This window comes from Anolis carolinensis, chromosome 3 (genome assembly GCF_035594765.1).
Source record: "Anolis carolinensis isolate JA03-04 chromosome 3, rAnoCar3.1.pri, whole genome shotgun sequence".
NCBI lineage: Eukaryota > Metazoa > Chordata > Lepidosauria > Squamata > Dactyloidae > Anolis > Anolis carolinensis.
The window spans coordinates 112,508,974-112,535,598 of NC_085843.1; the positions used below are offsets into that span (position 1 = coordinate 112,508,974).

Below are 26,625 nucleotides of genomic sequence, written 5' to 3' on the forward strand. Positions count from 1 at the left end.
CTCTCGAGGCCCCGCCCCTTCGCCTCCCCCGGGCCGCCATTGGTTCCCCTTGGCCAAGGCGGCCCTCCGTTGGAACCAATGACCCGCCGGCTCTTGGAGGGCGCTCCCCAACCCGTGGCCGGCCCAAGTGTCACTCTCAGACCCGAAGGTTCTTATAAGGGAAATCTCGCGAGCTTTCTCCGCTCCGCTCTCAGGAAAAGATGAAAAGGAACCCGATCTGGCTACCAGTATTAAATACAACTCTACAATCAGAACAGTAAGTAAAGAAAAACACTCTGAAAACAGGGAAGTTCCAGACAGGAGACAATCAGTGCCAGTTAACACCTCCCAACAAAGGATTCCCCCTCAGGCAGGAAGCAGCCAGGCCTTGAAGCTGAAAGGCTATTCAATGCTAATCAAGGTTATAGGGGAAATCTCACGATCTTTCTCCGCTCTGCTCTGGGGAAAGATTAAAATGAACCAAATCTGGCTATCAGTATTATTTATATATTTATTTTTTAAAAAACAAACTATAAAATCAGGACAGTAAATAAAGAATAATACTCAGAAAAACAAGGGAATTCCAGGCATGAATCAATCAGTGCCAACTAACACATCCCAACAAAAGATTCCCCCAGGCAGGAAGCAGCCAGCTAGGCCTTGAAACTGCAAGGCCATTAAATGCTAATCAAGGCAAGAGTTCTTTCTCCCACCTTGGACATTCCACAGGTATATAAACCCCACTTGCCTAGTTTCCAACAAACCTCACATAATAATAAACTTTGTATATATTCTGCCACCTTCTCCCTGAAGGAACTGGGGAGGCTTACAAAGGCACTCCAGGATGCACATACAACATACATAAAATAAAAAATGGTACATGGGCCATTCAGTCCAATCCCCTGGCAAGAAGCAGGATAATCGCATTCAAAGCACCTCCGGCAAATGGCCATCCAGCCTTTGCTTAAAAGCCTCCAAAGAAGGAGCCTCCACTACACTCTGGGGCAAAGAATTCCACTGCCAAACAATTTTTAAAACTTCAGTAGATAAAACTGCCATCGATTCACAAAGTGCCAGCTGTCAACTTCATATGAGTCTACAACCCCTGAGGATGCCTGCCATAGATGCAGGCGAAACGTCAGGAGAGAATGCTTCTGGAAAATGGCCATACAGCCCGGAAAACTCACAGCAACCCAGTGATTCTAGCCATGAAAGCCTTCGACAACACAGTGCAATATTTATCATAATTAGTACAATATTTAGATGCCTATTTCCAGAGAAGCCTTTGACAACAAGATGAGGGAGGTGTTGCTTGCTTAATAGGGGCAGCAGTGCTTGAGTTGTAAGGACAGGAAAGCATTCAAGGTTGTCTGATGCGTTTTGATGCCACTTTAGCTGCCATGGCTCAATGCATCCTGGGGTTTAGTTTTGGTCAAGAAGGCTACAGACCTTGTAAAACTACAATCACATTGAGTCATAGCAGTGGAAAGTGTGTCAAACTGCACTGATTTTAAAGTGTAGATGCACTCAAGGCTAAAGCTCTTATACTCCCAAGATTCCATGGGTCCGAGCCATTGCAATTAAAGTGGCATCAAACTGTGTTAATTCTACAGTATAAATGCATCCCAGGACTCTGGAAAACCAGGGTTCAGATCACAGTGGAAAGCTGTAATCTTGGGCAAAGCACATTCTCTCAGCCTCAAGAGAAAAGCAAGGGCAATCAGAACAAATCTGGCAAAGTCCAATCTAGAGATAGATGGAGTCCCCATACCTGAGAAACAGATTTCAGTTTGTTGTCAAAGGCTTTAATGGCCATAATCACTGGGTTACTATGAATTTTCCGGGCTGTATAGCCATGTTCCAGAAGCATTCTCTCTGATGTTTCGCACACATCTGTGGCAGGCATTCTCAGAGGTTGTGAGTTCTGTTGGAAACTAGGCAAGAAGGAACTCTTGTCTGTTTGAGGCAAGTGTGAATGTTGCAATTGGCCAGCTTGATTAGCACTTAATGGCCTTGCAGATTCAAAGCCTGGCTGTTTCCTGCCTGGGGGGATCCTTTGTTGGGATACAAACATATTATTTGAAAACACAGAAATTCTGGACCACTCTAACAACCACCATATCAAACTACACAGAGAAGCCATTGAAATCCACAAGCATGTGTGGACAATTTCAACAGAAAGGAAGAAACCATGAAAATGAACACAATCTGGCTACCAATATTTTAAAAAACTCCAAAATCAGGACAGTAAATAAAGAACAAAACTCAAAAGACAGGGGAATTCCAGACATGAATCAATCAGGGCCAGTTATTGCCTCCCAACAAAGGATTCCCCCAGGCAAGAAATAGCTAGGCTTTGAAACCTCCTGGCTATTCAATGCTAATCAAGATGGCCAATTGCAACATTCACACTTGCCTCAGGCAGACAAGAGTTCTTTCTCCCACCCTGGACATTCCACAGATATATAAACCCCTCTTGCCTAGTTTCCAACACCTCACAATCTCTGAGGATGCTTGCCATAGATGTGGGTGAAACGTCAGGAGAGAATACTTCTGGAACATGGCCATACAGCCTGGGAAATTCCTAGCAACCCAATTTTCAATTTCTTCTTGTTGTGTGCCTTCAAGTCATTTCTAAAACAGACCTAGCAGAGTTTTCCTGGCAAGGTTTGTTCAAATTGAGAGCCCTTGCTTTCCTCTGAGGCTGAGAGAGAGTGACCTGCCCAAGGCCACCCTGTGGGAATCCACACCTGAAGGGAATGCCTGCCCTGACCCCCACATGATTGTAGGTCAATGCTCCAACCACTGCACCAAAAGGAGCCTTGTTTATATCTGCTGTTTTGTGTACAAGGTTTCCTCTGTGTATGCTTTCCGTTGTACAAATGTCAAGGAACTCATTGCGGCTGAAATGGCAAAAGGTCACCGAGTCTCTTAAAGAACACCTAGAAATGCAACTTCAAAACCTGGAGGTGGGGCAGATGCAAAGAGCACTTGCATAAAACCTGTAAAAACAGTCTCAGTGGTGAGAACCTGGAACAGTAGGCGTTAGAGAAAAAATGACAGTTTTAAATGCGGAACATTTGAAAGTGGCTCCTGTTTTAGTTTCGTTATCAAAAATTAACCCTATTATGTTTTTAGAGGGTGAAAATTCTCCTGAATTAATCCTGTTTACACAGAAGGGATTCTCACTGATTTCAATTATTAGGAATTTACACACTCTGAAAAAAATATAGAATGAATGCAGTTTGTCAGCATTTTAACAGCCATGGCTATGGAACCTTGGGAGTTACAGTTTTGCAAAGTCTTTATCCTTCTTTGCCAAAGAGGACTGGTGCCTCAACAAACTACAACTCCCAGAATGCCACTGCATTAAGCCATGGCCGTTAACATGTTTTTTTTTTTTTTTTACCGTGTCAGAAGCAACTTAATAACATACTGCAAGTTGCTTCTGGTGTGAGAGAATTAGCCATCTGCAGATACATTGCCCAGGGGACACCCAGATGTGTTACCATCCTGCTGGGAGGCTTCTCTCATGTTCCTGCAAGCTAGAGCTGACAGACGGGAGCTCACCCCATCTTGCGATTCGAACTAGCAACCTTGAGGTCAGCAGTTCAGCCGGCACAAGAGTGTAATCCATTGTGCATACAGTTAAAGTGGTGTCAAACAGCATTAATTCTACAGTGCAGATGTGCCTGAAGTCTTTCACAGTTGTCCACTCATTATCAAAGCGTGGGCAAAGAAATGCAACTCATTCAGCTGAGCATTTGGGGGCAGGATATGGAGTCATTGGATGTTTTATCTCTTGTTTTAATGATGTTGTATCTGAGGTTTTAATGAGGTTTAAAGGTTATATCTCACCTCAAGCCACAGGGAAAGGCGGGTATTATTATATTATTATTATTATTATTATTATTATTATTATTATTATTATTATTATTATTATCATTGACACAAAGACAGAGTATGACACAGCAAACAAGATATATATGCTGGATTTCACATCACAAAATCACAAGTCGAACACTTCCCAAGTGTTTAGAACTGTGTGATTTATTATTATTATTATTATTATTATTATTATTATTATTATTATTATAAACACAACAAGATGAGTCCACAGCAGGCACTCTGCTGGCTGTTGTATTGCATCACACGTCAGACACTTCCCAAGTGTCTAGGACTGTGTGATGTATTGGCGAATAATGTGTGCAGATCCCTGTAATGTGGCCTTCTGCAGCTGGCAGGTGGTAATTTTGTCAGCGCCAATTGTGTTTAAGTGCAGGCCTAGGTCTTTAGGCACTGCACCCAGTGTGCCGATCACCACTGGGACCACCTTGACTGGCTTGTGCCAGAGTCTTTGTAATTCGATCTTTAAATCCTCATATCATGTCAGCTTTTCCAGTTGTTTCTCCTCAATCCTGCTGTCACCTGGGATTGCAACATCGACAATCGATACTTTGTTTTTTTTTAACACGATCGTGATGCCAGGAGTATTGTGCTCCAAAACTCTGTCTGAATTCGGAAGTCCCAGAGTAGCTTGACATGTTCATTCTCTGTAACTTTTTCCGGCTTGTGATCCCACCAGTTCTTTGTTGCAGGCAGATGGTATTTGTGGCACAAGTTCCAATGCATCATCTGAGCAATGGTGTTATGCCTCTGCTTGTAGTTTGTCTGCACAATCTTCTTGCAGCAGCTGAGGATGTGATCTATTGTTTCATCTGCTTCCTTGCAGAATCTACATTTGGGATCTGTCGAATTATTATTATTATTATTATTATTATTATTATTATTGACACAACGACATTGTATGACACAGCAAACAAGATAGATATGCTGGATTTCGTCAAACACTTCCCAAGCGTTTTGGACTGTGTTATTTAAGGAAGACAGCAGCAGTTGTAGTTTTCATAGGCCACTGCTTGACTTATGGCACTGGGCCATGAAAATGAGAGAGAGAGGAGAGGACATCAAGTGGTAAGGTGAGCCCTTCAAGGCCCATGTTCACCAACATTCATTTCCACATTCACTGTTCTGGGGCTTCATATGTTGTTCACCATCTGCTGTAGCTGCTTCTTTTGCCATCTACAGCTTCACGCAGTTTTTCCCTAAAGGCAGTCAGTCGCAGATCATGCGGGCAGCTTGACATCGTCATGCATCATGGCACTGTGCATAATCCTGTAACCATTCCGATGCAGCCACATTAAAGCATTGCATACAAACCAAGCTCAGGAAAAGAAGCATCACTTCCACTTCAAGGTAAAGTGTTGTGAGAGGCAAGGAACTTCAGTCCTCATGGTGGTGGCTCTTAATCATTTTGTATCTTACATGTATCACTTTGTCATATACTATGAATAGCAAAGTAAACAACAACAAAAAACCCACCTTCTTTTCTAAGGAGGATATTTATACTCTGATACTGTATTCAGCATTTACAGTAAGTTGTAAGAATTGAAACATTGTTGGGACTGAACTTGAACAAAGGAAAGGCTGTGATTCATGTTTAAAGCAAGAACAATCTGTGGCACTTGCTGATGGATAGGAGGATTAGGAGAAATGCAAAGAAGCCAAAATTACTCTTAGCTTGCCCAGATGAATATAACTTGTGGCAGGCAAGGAAGATGACTAGGGTCTGGTTAGTACCTGGATGGGAGACCACCAGCAAATACCAGGTGCTACATGCTGCACTCCAAAGGAAGGAATAGGCCAGTGGTTCTCAACCTGTGGGTCCTCAGAAGTTTTGACCTTCAACTTCCAGAAATCCTAACAGCTGGTAAACTGGCTAGGATTTCTGGGAGTTGTAGGCCAAAACACTTGGGGACCTACAGGTTGAGAACCACTGGAATAGGCCAATCCACTTCTGAGTATTCTTTTCCTAAGAAAACCCTGTGAAATGAATGGGCTCACCATAAGTGGACAAATGACTTTTTATACACACATATACATACAGAGAGTCAGCAGCAGAGGAGATATCACACCTGTAGAAGGATGTGGGAATTCACAGCTTGAGCGGGGCGGGTGAGAATTCTTTAAAAGTTCTATTAAATTCTGTGTCCCAACTAGGCTAATTCTAGGTTGCACTAGTGAAACATGTAGTATTGGTCAAGAATGTTTACGAAAAAGCTACATTGGCTTCTGGAGCTGCTTGATCAGTATTTATCTCCACCATGTGCAGAAAGGAGCCCCTCATTGAAGGACTTTATGGATCAGTGGTTCTCAACCTGTGGGTCTCCAGGTGTTTTGGCCTACAACTCCTAGAAATCCCAGTCAGTTTACCAGCTGTTAGGATTTCTGGGACAGACCCCCCAGCCTTAAGGTCCTGCTTCTGAATGCCAGATCCGTTAATGGTAAGACAGCTATTATCCAGGATTTGATCCTAGATGAGGGGGCGGATCTGGCATGTATTACCGAGACATGGTTGGATGAACTGGGTGGGGTGAATCTCACCCAGCTGTGCCCACTGGGTTTCGGGGTTCATCAGCAGGCCAGGGTTGGGGGGTGGGGAGGAGGAGTCGCTGTGATCTTCCGGCAGTCCATCGCTCTGATCAAATGCACTGTTCCGCAATCTACAAGGTTTGAGTGTGTCCTGCTGAAGGTGGGAGCCCGAGACAGCTTGGGGATTCTGCTGGTGTACCGTCCACCCCGTGACCCAGCAGTCTCCCTGTCCGAGCTAGCAGAAGTGGTCTCTAATGCGGCCTTGGTCTCCCAACAACTCATAGTTCTGGGAGACTTTAACATCCATGCTGAGACCACATTAACAGGTGCAGCTCAGGATTTCATGGTTGCCATGACGACCATGGGGCTGACTCAAGTTATATCTAGGCCCACACATCAGGCGGGACACACGTTGGACCTTGTCTTCATTGTGGACGGTGGGACAGTCAGAGTGGAGGAGCAAAATATCTCTCCATTGTCATGGTCTGACCATCATCTGATCTGTTTAAGTTTTGCCGTGGCTTCTAACCTCCGCAGGGGTGGTGGACCCACTAAGATGGTCCGACCCAGGAGGCTGATGGATCCGGATGGACTCCTAAGGTCTCTTGGGGATCTTCCTGTTCTGGAGACTGGCGATCCTGTCAATGTCCTGGCTGATCGCTATAATAGTGAGCTGATGTCACGACCCAGGCTGCAGAGCACCAATAACCATACACAGAGGCCAGAATCTAACTAATATCTTTATTGAAGGAATATATAAAGTTAATAAAAGCAAGTGTATGAAATAGTCCAGAAATAGACCTTTCAGGAAAGGTCAAAATTAGTCCAAAGAAACAATGTCCAATATGAAATATTAAGGTCCAAAGTTGTAATCCAATAACCGAAACACTCACTTTGCCAGGCAAAGTGAGGGGAGATGACAAGGTCTTTTAGTCCATGAAACTTGAGCGAGGCTAGGAAGTAACTTGATTCTTGGAAAAACGAGGCTTGATTCAAGGCAACAAGGAAACAAGGAACAAGAGCAAGATCCGTGGTAATTTCTTGGTAAAATCCGGGAAACAAGACGAGGCTGAGTCTTAGAAAGCAAGGCAGGATTCGTGGAGTAAACAAAGCTGGGAACGAAGGCTTGGCGACAGGAACGGAGGCTTGGAAGCGGAGTAGCTGTCCACACACGTTACTCCGGTTGCTGACGAATTGACTCCGCAAGATCCCTTTGTGGGTAAAACACCTAAATAGGGTCCCGTTTTCCCGCCCAAGAGCAGTTCTCTGGAGAACCAGAAACGAAAGCTATTTTCTGAGTCCAGATGCATGACTCCCTAAACTTTCCCATGGGAAGCAGGCTTAATCAGCTGAATGCTTAGCAGCTATCCTAGCACTCCTGCGAGACGCCTGATCGACTCCTCTCTGTTGTTTACAAAAATCATGGCGAGAAAACGTAGGAGATTTAGGCTCAGGGCTTGTTTGACAGACTTCTGGAAGACAAATCTCTTGCAGGTGCAAGGTTTCCAAATTTGGCTGGGAAAGTTCCAATTCTGACTGAAACGGCGAAAAACCCAAGTTCTCCTCCTCATCTGGCACAACAGTGCCAGAAACGGGACTACATGGCCCATGACTCATCACAGCTGACAAGGGCACTGGACACGATCGCTCCCAAACGTCCCCTCTCGCTGCGTAGAGCCACGTCAACTCCTTGGTTCACTGAGGAGCTGGCCGTGATGAAGCGTGCGAGGAGGGGACTAGAGTGCATCTGGAGGAAATCTCAGGATGTTTCCGACCAAGCATGGGCTAAAGCCGCTATTAAGGCTTACTCCGTGGCTCTGCGAGCAGCCAGGAAAGCTTTCACGACTGCCCGCATAGCGTCTGCGGCCAATAGGCCATCGGAGTTGTTTCAAATTGTTGGGGAGCTCCTGCGGCCTCCCGAGACCCAGGAGCTTCCCGATGATTTGGCAACTCGGTGCAGCGAGTTCGCGCACCATTTCGCAGGCAAAGTTGCTCAGATACGTCGTGAGTTGGACTCCAGCTTAACTGTGGTTTCAGCGGAGGTAACCGAGGCACCTGTCTGTTCGATCTTGTGGGATTCTTTCCGGCTTGTTCTTCCTGATGACGTGGAGGGGATTCTTGGTTCTGTGAGGGCGACCACTTGCGCTCTGGATCCTTGTCCCTCTTGGCTGGTTAAGCTGGCCAAAGATGGGTTGCTGGAGTGGTTTGTGGCTATAATAAATGCCTCCTTGGGTCGGGGGTCATTTCCATCCTGTTTTAAGCAAGCGGTGGTAAAACCGCTATTAAAAAAGACCTCGTTAGACCCATCGGTTTGTGACAACTACAGACCAATCTCCAACCTCCCATTCCTGGGCAAGGTTCTGGAGCGGGTGGTTGCCACGCAGCTCCAGGGGTTTCTCGATGACACCGATTTTCTGGACTGCTCGCAGTCTGGCTTCAGGCCTGGGCACAGTACTGAGACGGCTTTGGTCGCCTTGGTGGATGACCTCCGCAGGGAACTGGACAGGGGGAGTGTGACCCTGCTGGTTCTCCTGGATTCTCAGTGGCTTTCGATACCATCGACCATGGTATCCTTCTGGGGAGGCTCTCTGGGATGGGGCTTGGTGGTACGGTTTTGCAGTGGCTCCAGTCCTTCCTGGAGGGCCGCTCCCAGATGGTGAAGCTGGGGGACACCTGCTTGGACCCCTGGCCATTGACCTGTGGGGTTCCGCAGGGGTCTATCTTATCCCCCATGCTATTTAACATCTACATGAAACCACTGGGAGAGGTCATCCGGAGTTTTGGAGGGTGTTGCCATCTCTACGCAAATGACACGCAAATCCACTACTCGTTTCCATCTCATTCCAAGGAAGCCCCTCGGATGCTGAACCAGTGCCTAGCCGCTGTGGCGGACTGGATGAGGAGGAACAAGCTGAGAATCAATCCCGACAAGACAGAGGCCCTCCTGGTCAGTCGTGTGTCAGATCGGGGTATCGGGTGGCAACCTGTGCTGGACGGGGTTGCACTCCCCCTGAAATCACAGGTCCGCAGTTTGGGGGTCCTCCTGGATTCAGCGTTGACGCTTGAAGCACAGGTGTCGGCGGTGGCTGGGAGGGCCTTTGCACAACTCAAACTTGTGCGCCAACTGCGACCATACCTCGTGAAGTCTGACTTGACCACGGTGGTCCATGCCTTAGTTACCTCTAGACTGGACTACTGTAATGCGCTCTAAGTGGGGCTTCCCTTGAAGACAGCCCGGAAATTACGATTGGTCCAACGCTCGGCTGCCAGATTAATAACGGGGGCAAGTTACAGGGAGAGATCCACTCCCTTGTTTAAGGAGCTCCACTGGCTGCCGTTCATCTTCCGGTCCCAATTCAAGGTGCAGACCATCATCTATAAAGCCCTAAACGGTTTGGGACCCACCTACCTCCGTGACCGTATCTCCTACCATAAACCTGCCCGATCTTTACGATCATCCGGGGAGGCCCTTTTATCACCACTGTCTATATCCCAGGCCCGCCTTGTGAGTACAAGGGAAAGGGCCTTTTCTGCTGTGGCCCCCCGACTATGGAATTCACTACCCACTGAAATCAGGCAAGCTCCCACTCTGTTAGCTGTTAGGAAAGACTTGAAAACATGGCTCTTCCGCTGTGCTTTCGGTGAGTAATTTCTGTTATATATTTCTGTGTTACTCCCCCCCCCCCCCCCCCCAACATCTATCCTCCAGACTGTCCCACTCCCTGTCCACAGTGGAGTACTCCTCTGTCCCTCTTCCTCTGTCCCTCTCACTCTGAGTTTTTATCTTGGTGTTCATGCGGCCTGCCCTTGTATTACTGGTTGTTTTGGTTTTTTTTGGTTTTTTGATGTAATGTATATTATCATTTATTGTATTGTTTTTAATTGTGTTATGGTATGCTGTTTTTATATTTTATTATATTGTACTGCTCTGAGCATGGCCCCATGTTAGCCGCCCCGAGTCCCCGTTGGGGAGATGGTGGCGGGGTATAAATAAAGTATTATTATTATTATTATTATTGAAGGCCAAAACATCTGGGGACCACGGTTCTAGACTGTCTTAGCCTTTCCAGGTTTTGTTGCTATGTCTTCAAGTCAGCTTTGACTTACAGTGAGCCCATCAAGGAGACTCCTTCAAGTCTTTGTTGTAGAATCCAGTTATGTAGTCTACTTTCTTTCTACATTGTTCATATAATCTCTTTATTTGTGTAATGAACAAACTATCGGCCTTGCCAAATTCAGTCAGTCGTTCTTCTGCTTCATTTCTTGACCTAGGTCAATATTTCATACAATCTTTGATTCTCTTCTCTGTTTTGCTTCCAATTTCCTATAATTAACAAGAAATCCTGTTTTCCTCCCGGACTTCAATTTCTTTCTCTCTTTTTTCCTGCTACTGTAGTTGCAGTGTAAACTTGGATTGCAGTTATATATTGATGGGTTTCCCTAAATTCTGATTTGGTCAAATTTTGCACAATACCCCTTTACTCCTTTTGCTACATCAAGCTGCAAACCCAGAATCCTTCAATCAGCATGAGGGATTCCTTCAGAAAAAAATAGTGTTAAATTTCCAATTAGTTAGTTTTAGTTACAATGAATAGATAAAGGTAAAGGTTTTCCCCTGACATTAAGTCTAGTCGTGTCTGACTCTGGGGGTTGGTGCTAATCTCCATTACTAAGCCAAAGAACCAGCATTTCTGTAGACACCTCCAAGGTCATGTGGCCGGCATGACTGCATGGAGCGCCATTACCTTCCAGCTGGAGTGGTACCTATTGATCTATTCACATTTGCATGTTTTCGAACTGCTAGGTCAGCAGAAGCTGGGGCTAACAGCGGGAGCCCACCCTGCTCCCTGAATTTTAACCACCGACCTTTCGATCAGCAAGTTCAGCAGATCAGTGGTTTAACCCACTGCACCACCAGAGGCTCCTTTACAATTTATACATTTGGATAATTATCATTTCCTTATTTTTTGTGAAGCATAATAGGATATTATGCTTTTTGCTCTTTGTGTGCCCAGGAATGACAGCACTTCTAGACAAATTGTTACAGCACCAAAAGTGACATCTTTTTGTTCTTGATCTCCTCCCATTTACTCTTAACAGCACCATACAACTGTAAAAATGTGACATTACTGTACAAGCTGCTTGCAGGATGTAACCTTGAGCCATGGATTCCTTAATAGTACATGAACGTATCTTCCTTCCCCTTTTGACTGTCGATGTAAGAATGTACCTGGAGTACTAACAATAATGAAGCATGTCTATGTCAAATTTTGTAATTTGTAGCTTTGTTCCTTTCAAGGCTGTGAATCACAGGGAAAGAAAGACATCAACGAGACCGGCAATGCAGTTTCTGTAGTTATCAAATTTGTCATCTTGGCATTTCACCAGCCTCAGATGTGGTTTATTAATTGCCTTGCAATGCTGCTTGCCAGTTATAGTTAAAATGCTTGATCTTGCTGTTGTTTGCCCTTTACATTTTAAATAGCTGTATAGTTGGCAGTGAACATAGAGACACTAGGGTTCTGGCACCATTGAATAGATATTCAGACTCAAGCAGGGTCAAAGAGTACTCTAAGCAGTCCAATATGACTGGATCTAGCTGCCTAAGGGTTTGCTGTTATGAGACTCACCTCTCTCACTGAGCATTTTAAAGCCCCCCTCCCTAAACTACAAACCCCAGAATTCTGCAGGAAGCAACAACAGGATTTCAAATGGGATGCATACTCTTTGTCTACTCTAGTTTGATTAGCCAGGGACATATTATCCTTGTTCCAAAGCTCATTCTTTCTTCAAATTCAACTTTCTCCTCTAAATCAAAACCAAAAGTCGGAATGGTTGGTTTTTAATTGTATGGATATCAAATAATGGAAAGATTCGTAATACAGTCAAGGTTTAATGTGTTGTCGAAGGCTTTCATGGCCAGAATTACTGGGTTGATGTGAGTTTTCCAGGCTGTGTGGCCATGTTCCAGAAATATTCTCTCCTGACGTTTCGCCCACATCTATGGCAGGCATCCTCAAAGGTGTGAAATCTGTTGGAAACTAGGAAAAGTGGGGTTTATATATCTGTGGAAAGTCCGGATTGGGAGAAAGAACTCTTGTCTGTCTGAGGAAGGTGTGAATGTTGCAATTGATCACCTTGATTAGCCTTTAATGGCCTTGCAGATTTAAAGTCTGGCTGGTTCCTGCTTGAAGGAATTCTTTGTTGGAAGGGGTTAGCTGCCCCTGATTGTTTCCTGCCTGGAATTCCCCTGTTTTCTGAGTGTTGTTCTTTATTTACTGTCCTGGTTTTAGAGGTGGTTTTTTTTTATGCTGGTAGCTAGATTTTGTTCATTTTCATGGTTTCCTCCTTTCTGTTGAAATTGTCTCCATGTGGATTTCAATGGCTTCTCTAGTTTCCTAGTTTCCATACAGTCCGGAAAACTCACAGCAATCCAGTCAAGGTTAAACTGTCTTAATCAATAATGAACACAACCAAATAATATCATTTCATTATCACCAGCCCACATCCTGGTCAGTGGTTTTTCTGAGCAAATACAAGTTGATTATTATTCCAAAGTTCTCTGTCTGAAGTCTTTACATGATGGCTCTCAGCTAGAGAGCAGACAGAACTCCCAGTCCAAAGATCACTGCTGTGAAAATGGCAGAATGTGTGCTCTCTGTCAATAACATTCCTTTGTGTTCCTCCAGTTCATTCCCTTTGTGTTTTGAAAGCTCATAAACGAAGTGTTGCTGCAAACAGTGGCATGCCCAGGAGCAAAAGCTGGGGAAGATCCTTTTGTAAGTGAAAATAATGCATGCCTCACCTCAAACATTGCAAGGATTCTTTTCATGCACACTTTTCTATACTTCAGAAACACCAGGTGGTCTAAAGGGGAAAGCCTCCTGTACCAGGAACCTCATTTGAAGTCAGCTGGAGGCACTCTTCCACTTCAAAAGGAGCATCTAACCATCTGCCTGGAATACAGAGCACCCCCTGATCTGTGTTCCCTGGTAAAACAAACACTGGCAAAACCTGAACGGCAGGCAACTCATTCGCCTTCTCCTGAAGCAATCTTCGATTAGTAAAACAAATGTAGAAAGCATGCCCAAGGCAAAGAAGGTTTCGGTATTGATGAGATGGAGAATCAGAAAGGTGCCATTTACAATATTGGGAGGAGAGCAATGACCAGCCTCGATAAAATAGTGAAGAGTAGAGATATCACACTGGCATCATAGTTAAAGCAATGCTATTCCCCGTAGTAACCTATGGGTGCGAGAGCTGGACCATAAGGAAGGCTGAGCGAAGGAAGATAGACGCTTTTGAACTGTGGTGTTGGAGGAAAATTCTGAGAGTGCCTTGGACCGCAAGAAGATCCAACCAGTCCATACTCCAGGAAATAATGCCCAACTGCTCACTGGAGGGAAGGATATTAGAGGCAAAGATGAAGTACTTTGGCCACATCATGAGAAGACAGGAAAGCTTGGAGAAGAGAATGATGCTGGGGGAAATGGAAAGAAAAAGGAAGAGGGGCTGACCAAGGGCAAGATGGATGGATGGTATCCTTGAAGTGACTGGCTCGACCTTGAAGGAGCTGGGGGTGGCGACTGCCGACAGGGAGCTTTGGCATGGGCTGGTCCATGGGGTCGTGAAGAGTCGGAACCGACTGAACAAATAAACAAGAATTATCTTTAATCTTATTAATGGAAAAGGTTTCCAATGAACAAACAAATTATTGTTAATGGAGATATTAATTGTACAGATTCCTCTTGGAAGTATTTCTGGAGAGGTTCAATGTCCATCTCTCAGGAGCCTTTTTCATGGCTGGATTTTGAAACCCCTTTGTGTGTCTATGGGTGCTTCTACACCATAGAATTAATGCAATTTGACATAACTTTAACTGGCATGGTTCAATGCTATGGAATCATTGGAGCTGTGGTTTTAAAAGGTGTCTGGCCTTCTCTGCCAACAAGTTCTGATGTCTCACCAAACGACAACTTCCAGGATTCCATAGCATTGAGCTACGGCAGCTGAAATGGTGTTGAACCGTATTGAATCTACAGCGTAGATGCAGGCTATAACTAAACCACATGGATCACATTGGAATCTATAACTAGATCTCCGCACACAGGGCTGTAGCCAAGGAGGGGTGTGTGTGTGTGTTAGGGGTCCCCCCCCCCCCGGAAATGTTCAGGTTTAAAAAAAACTGGATTACTCATGAATGATAACTGGTTAACCAAATCTCCATTAGTGTCCACTGAAGTTTATCTGTCTTGAGTGACCACTGAAGTTTATCAATGGAGCCTGATTTCTATATTATTTTGCGTTATGGAACTACATTTCATGATTCACTAAACAAAAGTTTCAACTCCCCCCCCCCCCCATTTTTTTTCTGGCTATGGCCCTGTCCGCACCCCTCCAAGGCAATTGCGACAGGATCAAATCTTGAATAGAGTAGTGACATTGTGGGAGGAAGAATGTCTCCATTTCACCACATTCCTTTCCCTTTCACCAGATTCTGGATCAGAATTGTCCCCTTAACCTATTATTAGACCCATGGTTCAGTTTTGTTGCCTTTGTCCTTAGTTCATGTAAAATTCAAAAGGTCTGTAAATCCTGTTGCTATAGTTACAGTTGCTGCTGTGATGTCTTTTGACAACCTGAAGGTGAACCTACCACAAGATTTTGTTGGCAAAATATGATGTTGTGTGCCCTCGTTTCTGACCTACGACAACCCTAAGGCAAATCAACCACAGGGATTTTGTGGCAAGATTTGTTCAGAAGACACTTGCTATTTCCTTCCTCTGAAGAAATGACAGTGTGCCTTCCGGCAGGTCTCCCTCTGGGTTTCACGGCCAACTTGCTGGTTCCTGGAACTGTGGAAGTTTGCTGTTATCGACGACACTCAGTGCAGCTCCTGGCATCTGACTGCGCCTTGTTTCTCCCATAACAAATCATCAAAGTGGAATGTGTTGTCAACATTTATTTTATTTAAATCACAAACCCAATTAGCTTCTGAATTTTGGAAAAACATATTTCTGAGAATGTCAAAACATACATGTGGTAGTTCCTGTTGAACCAAAATTGAAGTTCTCTCCATATTTTGTGACAGTTGTGAGGCATTAGATTATAAAGATCTGATTATCTTTTTAAAAAAATTGCTGCAAGACTGATACTAGCTCAGAACTGGGAAAAACCTGAACAGCTTTACATTATGAACACCACTGATGATTGATATGGGCTAAATCTAGCACACCTGCCCATCACGTCCATGGTGGGCTTTGGAGGAGACTGACCCTGAATGATGGGAGGGGTAGTTCACTCTTATCCAGATAGCATTGAACCCTACCAACACATCTGGACCAAACTTGGCCCTCATACCCATTATGACTAACTTTAACTACTGGTGTGGATTGATGAGGGGAGTTGTATTTTATGCATTTTCTAATGGGGCCACTTATAAAATCCAAAAACAGTGATTATTTCTTATAAATAGTGTTACAAATTACCTAACCCGACCTAAGGTAGTAACTTAATAAAAAAATAAGAGTGGAAAATCTCCAATAAAGCCAATTTTGATGTATTGGTCAAAATGTTGAAGAACACTGATGATCTCTGTTTTAGTCCCTCTGAATTATAAAACCTTCTGCCTAATCTTTCTCTTTCTCAGTGTTCTGCACATCACCAGTTGCAGTGGAAAGATAAGGAGCAACTTACATTGCCTTGAACTCAATGGGGAAGACAGGATATAAACATAGCTAATAAAGGATAAACTTTGACTCTGTTCTTTATGTTTATGCCAGGATGTGGTTACTGAGAACTGTTTTTGTTGTTTGCTAGATGAAGAACTTCAGCATAAACATGACTGCCCTGCCCCCTTGAGAAGACCTTGTGCGGTTTCAGCAGAAGTTTTGTTGACACTCCTTGAATTGTTTTCTTCAGTATTTAATTACTGATTGAGAAGCTTCATATATTGCCAAGACTAGTCCAGATCATGTTTGTTCTGATGTTGGCAGACTTCCGAAATTACATAAAAATAGCTCTTAATGTTTTGTACCAAGATTTTAATGTGTATGCATAATAGCTCTAATACATATGATTCTACAAACTACTTTTACCATTTCCATATTTAAAAATTTGAAGGCTGTCATCTCCCATCAACTATAACTGAAAATAAAAAGAATGGCTACATAGTTTGACTTTATCGATAACATTGCAATAACATTGCAGCATCCTGATATTTTAGGAGGGGATTACTGCTGTCAAATTGCAGACAGAAAGCGGTAAGGGTATTTAAATATTCATCTTCCAAACTGATTGATGGCTGGCAAATACAGGGAGAAAACATGGAGGCAGTGACAGACTTTATATTTCTAGGTGCAAAGATTACTGCAGATGCAGACTGCAGCCAGGAAATCAGAACACGTCTACTTCTTGGGAGGAGAGCAATAGCCAACCTTGATAAAATTGTGAAGAGCAGAGACATCACACTGGCAATGAAGGTCCGCATAGTTAAAGCAATTATATTCTCCATAGTAACCTATGGATGTGAGAGCTGGAACGTAAGGAAGGCTGAGCGAAGGAAGATAGAAGTTTTTGAACTTTGGTGCCTTGGACCGCAAGAAGATCCAACCACTCCATCCTCCAGGAAATAATGCCCAACTGCTCACTGGAGGGAAGGATATTAGAGGCAAAGATGAAGTACTTTGGCCACATCATGAGAAGACAGGAAAGCTTGGAGAATAGAATGATGCTGGGGAAAATGGAAGGCAAAAGGAAGAGGGGCTGACCAAGGGCAAGATGGATGAATGTTATTCTTGAAATGACAGGTTTGACCTTGAAGGAGCTGGAGATGGCGACAGTGGACTGGTCCATGAGGTCACGAAGAGTTGGAAGCGACTGAACAAATAAACAACAAACATGATGAGTGAGATTTGAAGGGAACAAGCCTATTCCCAAGGCTTGGAAAAAAGTACTTTTTTGGACTGCTTGATCCAGAACACATTATTCATTGTATAACCATTGACCATTCTGACTGGGAAGTCTAGGAGTGACTTTTTAAAGTTCTGCTATTTCAACATAATCCAATGGAGTAAAGAGGATCTGATCTAGTGATGGAGTGGTTTGAGCATTGGACGATGATGATGGAAACCAGGCTTTGAATCCCTGCTTGACTATTGAAACCCACTGAGTGACCAAGGGGAACCTACACATTCTCAGCCTCAGAGGAAGGCAAAGGCAACTCAGCATTTAACAGATTTTACCAGAAAAACACTGTGATGTGGGCCTATGATAATCTATGATAGAGTCACCATAGGTTAACTGGCTATTCTCTATGAATGTGTATGCCCAGTAACTTTGATTAAGGTGCTATTTATTGTTGTTTAAAGAAAAGTGTTCATATGGATAAAGAAATAAACCAGGATATCTTCACTAGTGGAAATATCCCTAGAGCCCCAAAGATTTACCAATAATGTCATTGTGCTGTTTTCTGAAAAGGTTGAACATAATTCCTGAATAGAATAGATGGCCTTTCCAGTTTCCCTAGCCTTTCTTTTACACTGATGGTACACAGATGGCAAATACTCGAGCAGGCACTTGTCTGTTTTAATTCTCTGTACAGCACTTTGTTTAAGTGCAATACAAAGAAATATTATTATTATTTCTCATGTTATTTTGCTTTGACTGATCTGAAATTCTTTTCAGATTGATGGTCCCTGTGTTTTTCCTCACTCTAATTTATCTTGAGGGAATTTTCTAAAGTGCACTACTGCCTTTGAAATTCAGACAGGCATAAGTAAGTGATAAAGCTTGATGATAAATCTTCCAACCCTATAATTCAGCTGGTTGCTGAATTCTTAATGGCATACTAGGTTATCATAAATAGTTTGGCACCAGTGTGATTTTTGTAACCAAATGGGACAGCAATCATTAAAATGCTAAATATACAGCACGTAATATATGACAAGGAAAATTTTCTGCCTGAAAATAAAAGAAAGAAACATTCTTCATAGAAGGACAGTCAGTTTAACAGGAATTCCTCCTCTTCCAGAAAGTGCCAACACACACACAAAACAACAGAAAAGGAAAGTAAAAAAAGACATTTACTTTCCTTGTTTGCTTTACCCCTGAAGAAATTTTCCATATACCTTCCTGAGGCACTACTTCTTTGGCTCCTGATAAATAGTGTAATGTTTTCCTGGATGACCTCCATTTAACTTACAGATAGGTGTTCTTAGATCAGAGCCAATGTACACAGGGAGATGGAAATTTCAGGCAAGATGTAAACCATGAAAGCTCCTTTACCAAAGGAGATTGTAAAACAGCCCTCAGATAACATATAATATTTTATGATCGTTGCGTAACAGAGATGGCAGAAAAACAGGCAGTTTATTTAAAATATTAACAGAACATTCATTGAGCAGAAAGTAGACAATGGAACATTAGTATAGCATTGAATCTGACACATTTGTATCCGTCACTGATTAGCAAAATTCTCCGAGTGCAAATATGCAGGTAGAAGACCTTTATACTGCTAAGGCTGTAGTCCTTTACAGCATAAGCCTGTCAACTCAGGGAGTACGATGCTGACCTATTTCAAAGCAGCATAGGAAATGTAATGGGCATACTCAAGTTTCCTATCTTAGTTTTGTTGGAAATGTAACAATGCTTAGCACTGAAGAGTGAAGAATGTCTCACAGTAGACAGTAGTCAAAATATTAGATATTTTGAGGGACCTGAGGTTTCCTTCCTTTAGGTCTACATATCCTGACTCCTCTCTGATATAAACGTATACTCTTATGGATGTTTCTTGATCTCATCTTCCCATGAGTCCTATTTTGACCCTTCAAAGCTAGGCTAGATCAGCACCCTGAGTAGGTTTCCTGTCGTAGAATGCAGTCCTTAAAAAAAAAAAGAAGCAGCTTAGTTTTGTTCTCCAAGCCATCTGTGTGTTTGCTCCTTAAATCAAAATCTCTAACAGCTGCATGCACTTTAACAATGACCATGTGATTTTGCTCTCAAATTTTTAACTTGTCATACTATTCATTATCAGTAAATTCCTTGTTTAAAAAAGGATGCCACTGAGGATACACCAAAGCTTAATTGTACAGCAGTATAATCAAGCCATGGGCCAAAATACTTCCAAAACACCAGATCCCATCTGATAAGAAAATCATAAAGTTGGAAGAGACCACAAGGGCCACCTAATCCAAATCCTTACCTTACCTTAATACACAAAACACTCGTGACAGATGGCTATCTACACTCTAACATTATCACCAATGCTTAGATGGAATCTCTTTTCCTGTCAAGAATCTATTGTTCTGCATCTAATCTCTGGAGCAGCGGAAAATAAGATTCCCCCCTCCACAATGTGACATCCTTTCAAATATTTAAACATGGCTGGTTATGACTCCCTCGGCCTTCTTTTCTCCAAGATTTGGCTTCCAAATCTTTGCTCACTTTGGTCGACCTTCTCTGGACATTTTTCACCTTGTTAATATCCTTCTCTGATTGTGGTGCCCAGAACTGGACACAGTATTCCAGGTGTCGTCTGACCAAAACAAATTTCAATCTAGACGCTATGCTCTTATTGCTACAGCTGAAAATCACATTGGCTTTTCAGCTGTTGCATCACACTGTTGACTCGTGATCTTGAAAGTTAAGTCAGCTCAGCTCTGAATAATACATGGTTAAGACAACCAATGAATCTCAGGTACTGTAGATTATATTTTAATGGAAGAAACTGGAAAAACTACCTCTGAGTATTCCTTGCCCAAAGAAAACCCCATAAAATTAATGGGTCCCCCATAAGTTGACAGGCAATTTGTACACATGGCATGCTATGTCTAATGCAATGGTATCAAACCCTTCAGGTGTTTTGGATTTCAGCTCCCCAAATGTCTGGCCATTGGGCAAGCTGGCTAGGGCTTCTGGGAGTTGATGGCCCAAACATCTGGAGAATCACAAGTTTGGCATCTCTGGAATGGACACTTTTACTTAAGAGTTCTTTGAACATGCAAAATACCAGGTGCACGTTTCCTTCCATTTATCAGTGTTTACACATATGCATGTGTTATTGGGTTCAGTGAACTTATTGTAGGTATGTTTGCAGAGGTTGTGCCTCATGATTTCTGCTGAAATGAGGACCACTTTAAAATCCTTGTGTGCAGGACCTGCACAGGCAAAAAACATGCTAAGATGATCCAAAGTGGCAATCCCATCATAGCAACTTGCTGCTTGTTTTGCACCAAGGAATTCTCAAATCCAGAATTATTCTACATAAATTTTGCAAACTAATGGTTTGATCCAGCTTTTTTCTCTTACACAGATGAATGATCTCTGCTCCTGCCTCCATTTAATACTGTGTGTTTGTGTCCCTTCCTCCTATCACAGATCACCATGTTCATCCCACTGGTCTCCTGATTATTTGTGTTGCACTTACAAGGGGATGAAAGAGTTGTTGTAGAGAAAATATTCAAGTAACTCCTTAAAACCTAACAAAAGGAACATCAGTTAGATATTCTTAGACAGACCGCCACCATTTTCGGTGCCATGACTGAAAAGGCCATGTATACAATAAAATGTAGAGAATATGTATATGTAGATATCTAAATGGACAGTCAGCAAACTATGAATCATGGGAAGTACCAAAGCCAGCTATCGTAGCTACTGGCACTCAACAATGGATAACAAAAAATTGGCAGAAATGCCCCAGAAGTCAGAGGTTTTATACAAAAAATGTGCCGCACCTAATGATCCCACCAACAGAAAGTGGATGTCTTCTCACATGTCCCTCCAACATCAGCATTTGCAAGATTGTGCAATCTGTGGTAGATTCTAGGGATTCTTTTTAAGTTGCTCAGTGCTGATTTAAATTATCAAAAGGTCAAAATCTACTATGTAAACAAAAGGAGAGTTCCATGTTCTCTACATTATGTATCAAAAGATGAGCAGCTCATTTTAGAGCAGCAACCATTTCCACAGCTGCCTTCAACAACTGATTAAAAACATTTATGTCCCACCTTCCCACAGAGCCACACTCAAGCCAGCAGAGGGAACATAGCAGTGGCTAGCCTGGTATAGTAACACAGCCCTGGTGACAATGTCTGGATCTCTATTCTGTGAGAAAGTTAAGTGGTGGGTGGATTGTATTTCTTGCCAGAGGCGTCGCATAGGAGCCAAGCTTGGTCACAGAACATTTCCTTGTAAACTTGCTATATTAGAATAAAGTTATTCCACCAAGGAGAGACAAACCCAATTAGAGCAAGCAAACCCTTAGCCTTCAGTCTCACGTTATATATCCATGTAAATATATGCTGGATGGAAGCCCAGATTTAAATTATGTATATATTTCAGCCAATGTAAGTTTTGCATCTACGTAATATAACCAACGTTAACACAATACACAGTCAGACATGTATCTGCAAGGAATTCTAGACTTAGATGGTTTATTACAATTCCTTATACAGTACATAGCTACAACACTGAAAATAATTTAGTAGAGACAGTTAAAACTTCATACCTAAACACAACTATGAGAGATCAGGTAATGTGCTCTATTTAACCTCGTAGGATTTATTACCAAGTAAACATGACTTTCCTGTGCAGGATTAAAGAGATGGAAGCTAGGATAAAATAAGATAACATTATATGAAGCAAAATAGCAATGGTACAAGTATGACATCTAGAAAGCATTTATAATATTGTTTTAAAACCATAAAGCACATTGAAATATACATAATATAGATCTATTTAGAATCAGAGGTGTGGTAAGTCCAAAATTAGTTTTGTGCTTTACTCCATATAAGAGTCAGTATGTATCTACTACTATCTCTTCCCATTTTTCATCCTAAAACTGAAACCAAAAGGAGACTCCATGGTTTCCACATCTGCTGACTCCTCCTGCCCCTTTACCTCTTTACCACCTTGCTTGATGTAAAATTCTGGATATTTTAAAGGTTTGTAGACTATTGTGCAACACTTTGGTTAAATTAATAGTTATTGCCCTCATATTAATGATTCTGGATCTTTTCTCCCCATGAGGGCCAACGTGACCACTTTTGCCAAGTCCTTCAATGTATACTGAAGGTGAACAACATGACACTTCTTTCTCTGTCAGATAAAAACCTGCAAGAGTCTCTTTTTAAACTTGGATATAGGAAGCCGATAAATGCCCACTTCTTTCCTTTTTGCCTTTACAGGAAATGAATTTGTCTGTTCCATTTGACCCTGAACGCAGTCAAAATGTATTTATTTATGGACTCTGACAGCCCCAGCGGTGCACTTAGGGAAGAAAGCAATGCCAACCAATTTTCTCTCTAATTTCTGCTGCGATATTATATCCATGAAATTGGACGAATGACAATCTTTATAACTGGGTATAACTGCTGGCAGGCTATTAAGACTGTCCTTCTGTATTATGGATGTTGACAAGTTTCCCAGCATAAAAGGAGGTCAGCATGAACCCAAGTTTATAAATTAGAAAAGGGCATGGCTAAACAAAACCCTCATCCTAATTGGTATTCTAATTCTTGGCATGGATACAGAGGAAATTGTCAACTCATAAGATTATACATCATGAGGGTGTTCAGATGGTACTGCTAGATTAAGAGAGTGTCCCCACCTCCAACCCTCATTGTATAATTTAGAAGGGAACCAAACATAACTGAATATCCCTGTGATACAGTCCAAGTGAATGGGGTGTTTTCCAGTGCAAGTCGCTTTTCTTTATTAATGTAGTGAAGGGGCAGTAGAAGAACTGCATAAAAGCTTCTTGTCTACTTTTGAGCCTCTTGTGTGTTGACGTTTATATGGGGAGAAGGGGAATAGGAGTGGTGACTGAATAGGCCACAACAGTCAATGGCAGTCTAATCACTCCATCTCTATCCCTACCTTCAATAGCAAAAAGCACTACCAGCTTTTCGTTTTCCACAAGCTCCACAACCATAAGGGCACTTTGTTTTGCATATGCGTTTTGGTGGGGGAATTCTTGCTACATTCAGATATATACACTAGTTCCAAAATGGGAATGGAAAATAATTAACAGGATAAAAAAATTGCTCAACTAAAATTTAGAAACAAACTTTTCTAAGAATGTTTTTTTTATGGTTAACCATATTGCAGGAAAGAGGAAATCAAGAAAATACAAGATATGCACTACATCAAGTACTTTTCTCAAAGACATGAGTAGATATCTGAAGCAGTTTTTGAGCACTGTCCTTTTTGTTATAGCAGGATAAACACACAAATGTATAACCAGCATTTCATATACATTTCTTGAATGCATGACATATTTCACATGCCATAGATTTAATGACTGATCTAGAGCCATTCAGTTAACATAGTCTGATAAAATTTCTTAAATAGCATTAACAACTGGTAGAAAGTGCTTGCTTTACTTTATCCTCTGTGGCATATCACTCCAAGCTTGAGATTTCTTTTTTGCAAGTTCCATCCAGGAGGGTTGATCTGAATGACTGATTTTCTTTAGTGGTTTTATGTCTTCTTTTTCAGTTGGCACCAGCGAAAACTGAACTGTACAGAAAAGAAAACAAAATCCCACTTATTAGCAGTTTGGTGCTTAGTTGTAACCATCAGGAATTGCCTCAATCAGGATTAATTTCACATTTTGTTAGCATCTTGAAGTAGACATCGTCTAATGCAGTAAAATCTTTACACATTCTGTCCAGGTTAAATAACTTACCAATAAAACATTTAGGATATATTGCAGAAGAATCGATTTTCCTATGAAAATTCTTCTGCACTATACCCAAACGATAAACTGAAAGTGTCCAATTCACCACATGCAATGCTTGTAGGGATCAGTTTACTGATTTGTATTAAGGAAAATACCAGTAAATTTGGGGCTGTTTCATGTGGAACATGGAAGCAAATCTGAAACTCACATGGAGTCTCTGTATGATAGATACATATATCTGCAAATATATATTTGTCACCATTTGTCATGATCACAATGCTGTTGGGGAAATACTGCCCAACATGGCCCATATTTTTAGGTGCATGTCTGAAAAGCTGTAAAAAGAGGAAAGTGTTGTGAGCAAACAGCTCACAAAAAAGTTAACAAATAGCAATGTTCAGATGAAAGTTGAACAAATGCCCTTTTTTACGAACATTTAATAGAAACTGGAAATGTTGTCTCTGTGATGAGCAAACTACACAGCTTGGATCTGTGCAGTATTTTAAGTGCTTGTTTTCATACCAGGACTATGATGTGACAGCATGCTGGTTTTCGGCAAAGACTCCGGTATCTCCAACTTTGTCTCTTTCTTCTGTTTTTCAGAGGAAACAGTTGGTGGAAAAGGCGAAAATGTGCTCCGGGTGAAATCTGGCTGTTGCCTCACTGCTTCCTAAATAAAAAAGGAAGAAAGAGAAAAAGCACAATTCACTAAGAAAGAGGACAACAACAGGGATTTAACTGTAAGCCAGGAACTCAGCAGCAGACATGGCTGCTCACTCAGCTGTGGGGGAAATCTTGTCACCTTTCCTGTTTGAGATATCCATGCCATCTGAGCTGTGAACTCTTTAAGCAATTTAAGTTTTGTGGACTCTTCGATATGGTAAATGTTGTGGGGATTCTGAATTAGAAGCACTAGGAAGTCACATTTTACAGTAAAAACCTTCTGTTCCTCTTTTGCTAACGAGGACAAGCACAAACAAACTCGACAGCAAACAACCAGACACTTTCCCTGAAGCAACTGGTCCCTGTTTTTTGCAGATATGGATTACAGGGTGGCTGAATTTATCTTTCCTGTTTTTAGCATTGTTTTGAAGCAAGCAACCTCAGTGGTCTCCAAGTCTGTTTAGATCAGGGCTTCTTAAACTTCTTAAAATGGGGTCCTTTTACTTGGGAGTCTGTGAAAAATCTGGCAACAGTAAAAGGATTCTGAATGCCCCGCATTTATGCAAATCTGTTAGCAACAATGTGTGCAGTGGGCTCTGCAGAAAAGGCTTCAACTGTACTCCACAAAAGGGAAAACCAGCCTGTGTAAATGCAAATGCAATGCTGATTTAGTATCAGTCAATGTTTTATATACCTACATACCTGGGGTCACACAAACTTTTATCAGGAAGAAAGGGATCACGAGTGGAAAAAAGTTATAAAAGCTCTGGTTTAGAGGAACAGTGAGGTGAAAGAGAAGGATTATGAGTACTTAACTTTTTCTTCCAGATTTTTTTTCTGCTCAAAGACCTGCCTTCCTTAAATTTTTACTCCCAGGATAAGGCTATGTATAAAACTTTTCTTAGCAGATAGGCTTATTTTTCTCATGAGAAAAGACAGGAAGTTCAGTAGAAAGAAAAGTGCTCTTCTGAAACCAGAAAGACTTTCCCATTGTCTGCCGTTTGGCGACAAGAGCTCAGAGAGCTGACTTCCAATATGATCAAATATAGTCTATCCAATCAAGAAGAAACGAAACTAAAAATGACACATTCTTTTTCGGAAATATAACAAAATAGGATGAGACAGTTTTCTTTCTTTGTATGAATTACTCATTGGTGCTAAGTTTATTATGAACTAAGATCGCATTCAAAAAGAACATTTGGCACAGTTGCACATTTTAAAAAGGCTATAAAAACCAGGATATGTGTGTATGTTTTACAGAATTGGTAGAATGCATAACTTTGTATAGAAATAAAATGTAGAAATATTGTTTTTTTATGAGTAAAATATGTAGGGAATCTGATGGAATGATTTCCCCACAAAGAAATTGCAGTCTTGTCATCTTATGTTGTGTATTGTATATACGAAGATCCAATTCTGGATCCCAGAGCTGGGAAGAGCAACAAACAGAGATTTTATTTATGTCTTAGTCCATTGCTCAATATATTGATTGCAGTTGAATAAAGAATTGAAGAAGTCAGATTTATCATTATGCAGCATATGAAACATGATTTTACAGATTTTTTTTAAAAAAATCTAGAATAATTCATACAAACATTTATGTTTTCAGTGCCTATCATATAACATGTATATTACTTATCACTTCTAATCTGCTTGATGAGCGATTAAAACACCCAGATGAGTGATTTTACTCTTTCTCTTTCCCGTAAAAAAAAGAGAAGAGATTTGTGTACAAAGTAAGTACCAGTATGACATTTGGGGGCTGAAGGCCTTTTCATTTAGGAGGCAGCTGAGTGCCTTGATTATTTATGAGTCACACCTTAGTCAAACACAATTGATGGGCAGATGCTTTTAAATATTTATTAACTTTG

General features: G+C 41.9%; 1 protein-coding gene and 1 long non-coding RNA gene across 6 annotated transcripts in view; one reads left to right on the plus strand and one right to left on the minus strand.

Moving 5' to 3' along the window:
• Positions 1–13: 13 nt before the first annotated feature.
• Positions 14–26,282, plus strand: LOC134298012 (uncharacterized). The gene is made up of 2 exons (XR_010004981.1): positions 14–256; positions 24,695–26,282. It is a non-coding gene; the product is annotated as an uncharacterized LOC134298012 (long non-coding RNA).
• tsga10 (testis specific 10) overlaps positions 21,817–26,625 on the minus strand; it is a 136,277-nt gene continuing 131,468 nt past the window's right edge. For all 5 annotated transcript variants that reach the window (XM_062977262.1, XM_062977261.1, XM_062977260.1 and 2 more), the window contains 2 exons: positions 24,614–24,761; positions 21,817–23,928 (listed from right to left, as the gene is read on the minus strand). In XM_062977262.1, coding sequence (XP_062833332.1) covers positions 23,789–23,928; positions 24,614–24,761 — 288 coding nt within the window. In that variant the 3' untranslated portion in view covers positions 21,817–23,788. The remainder of the gene's footprint in view (positions 23,929–24,613; positions 24,762–26,625) is intronic.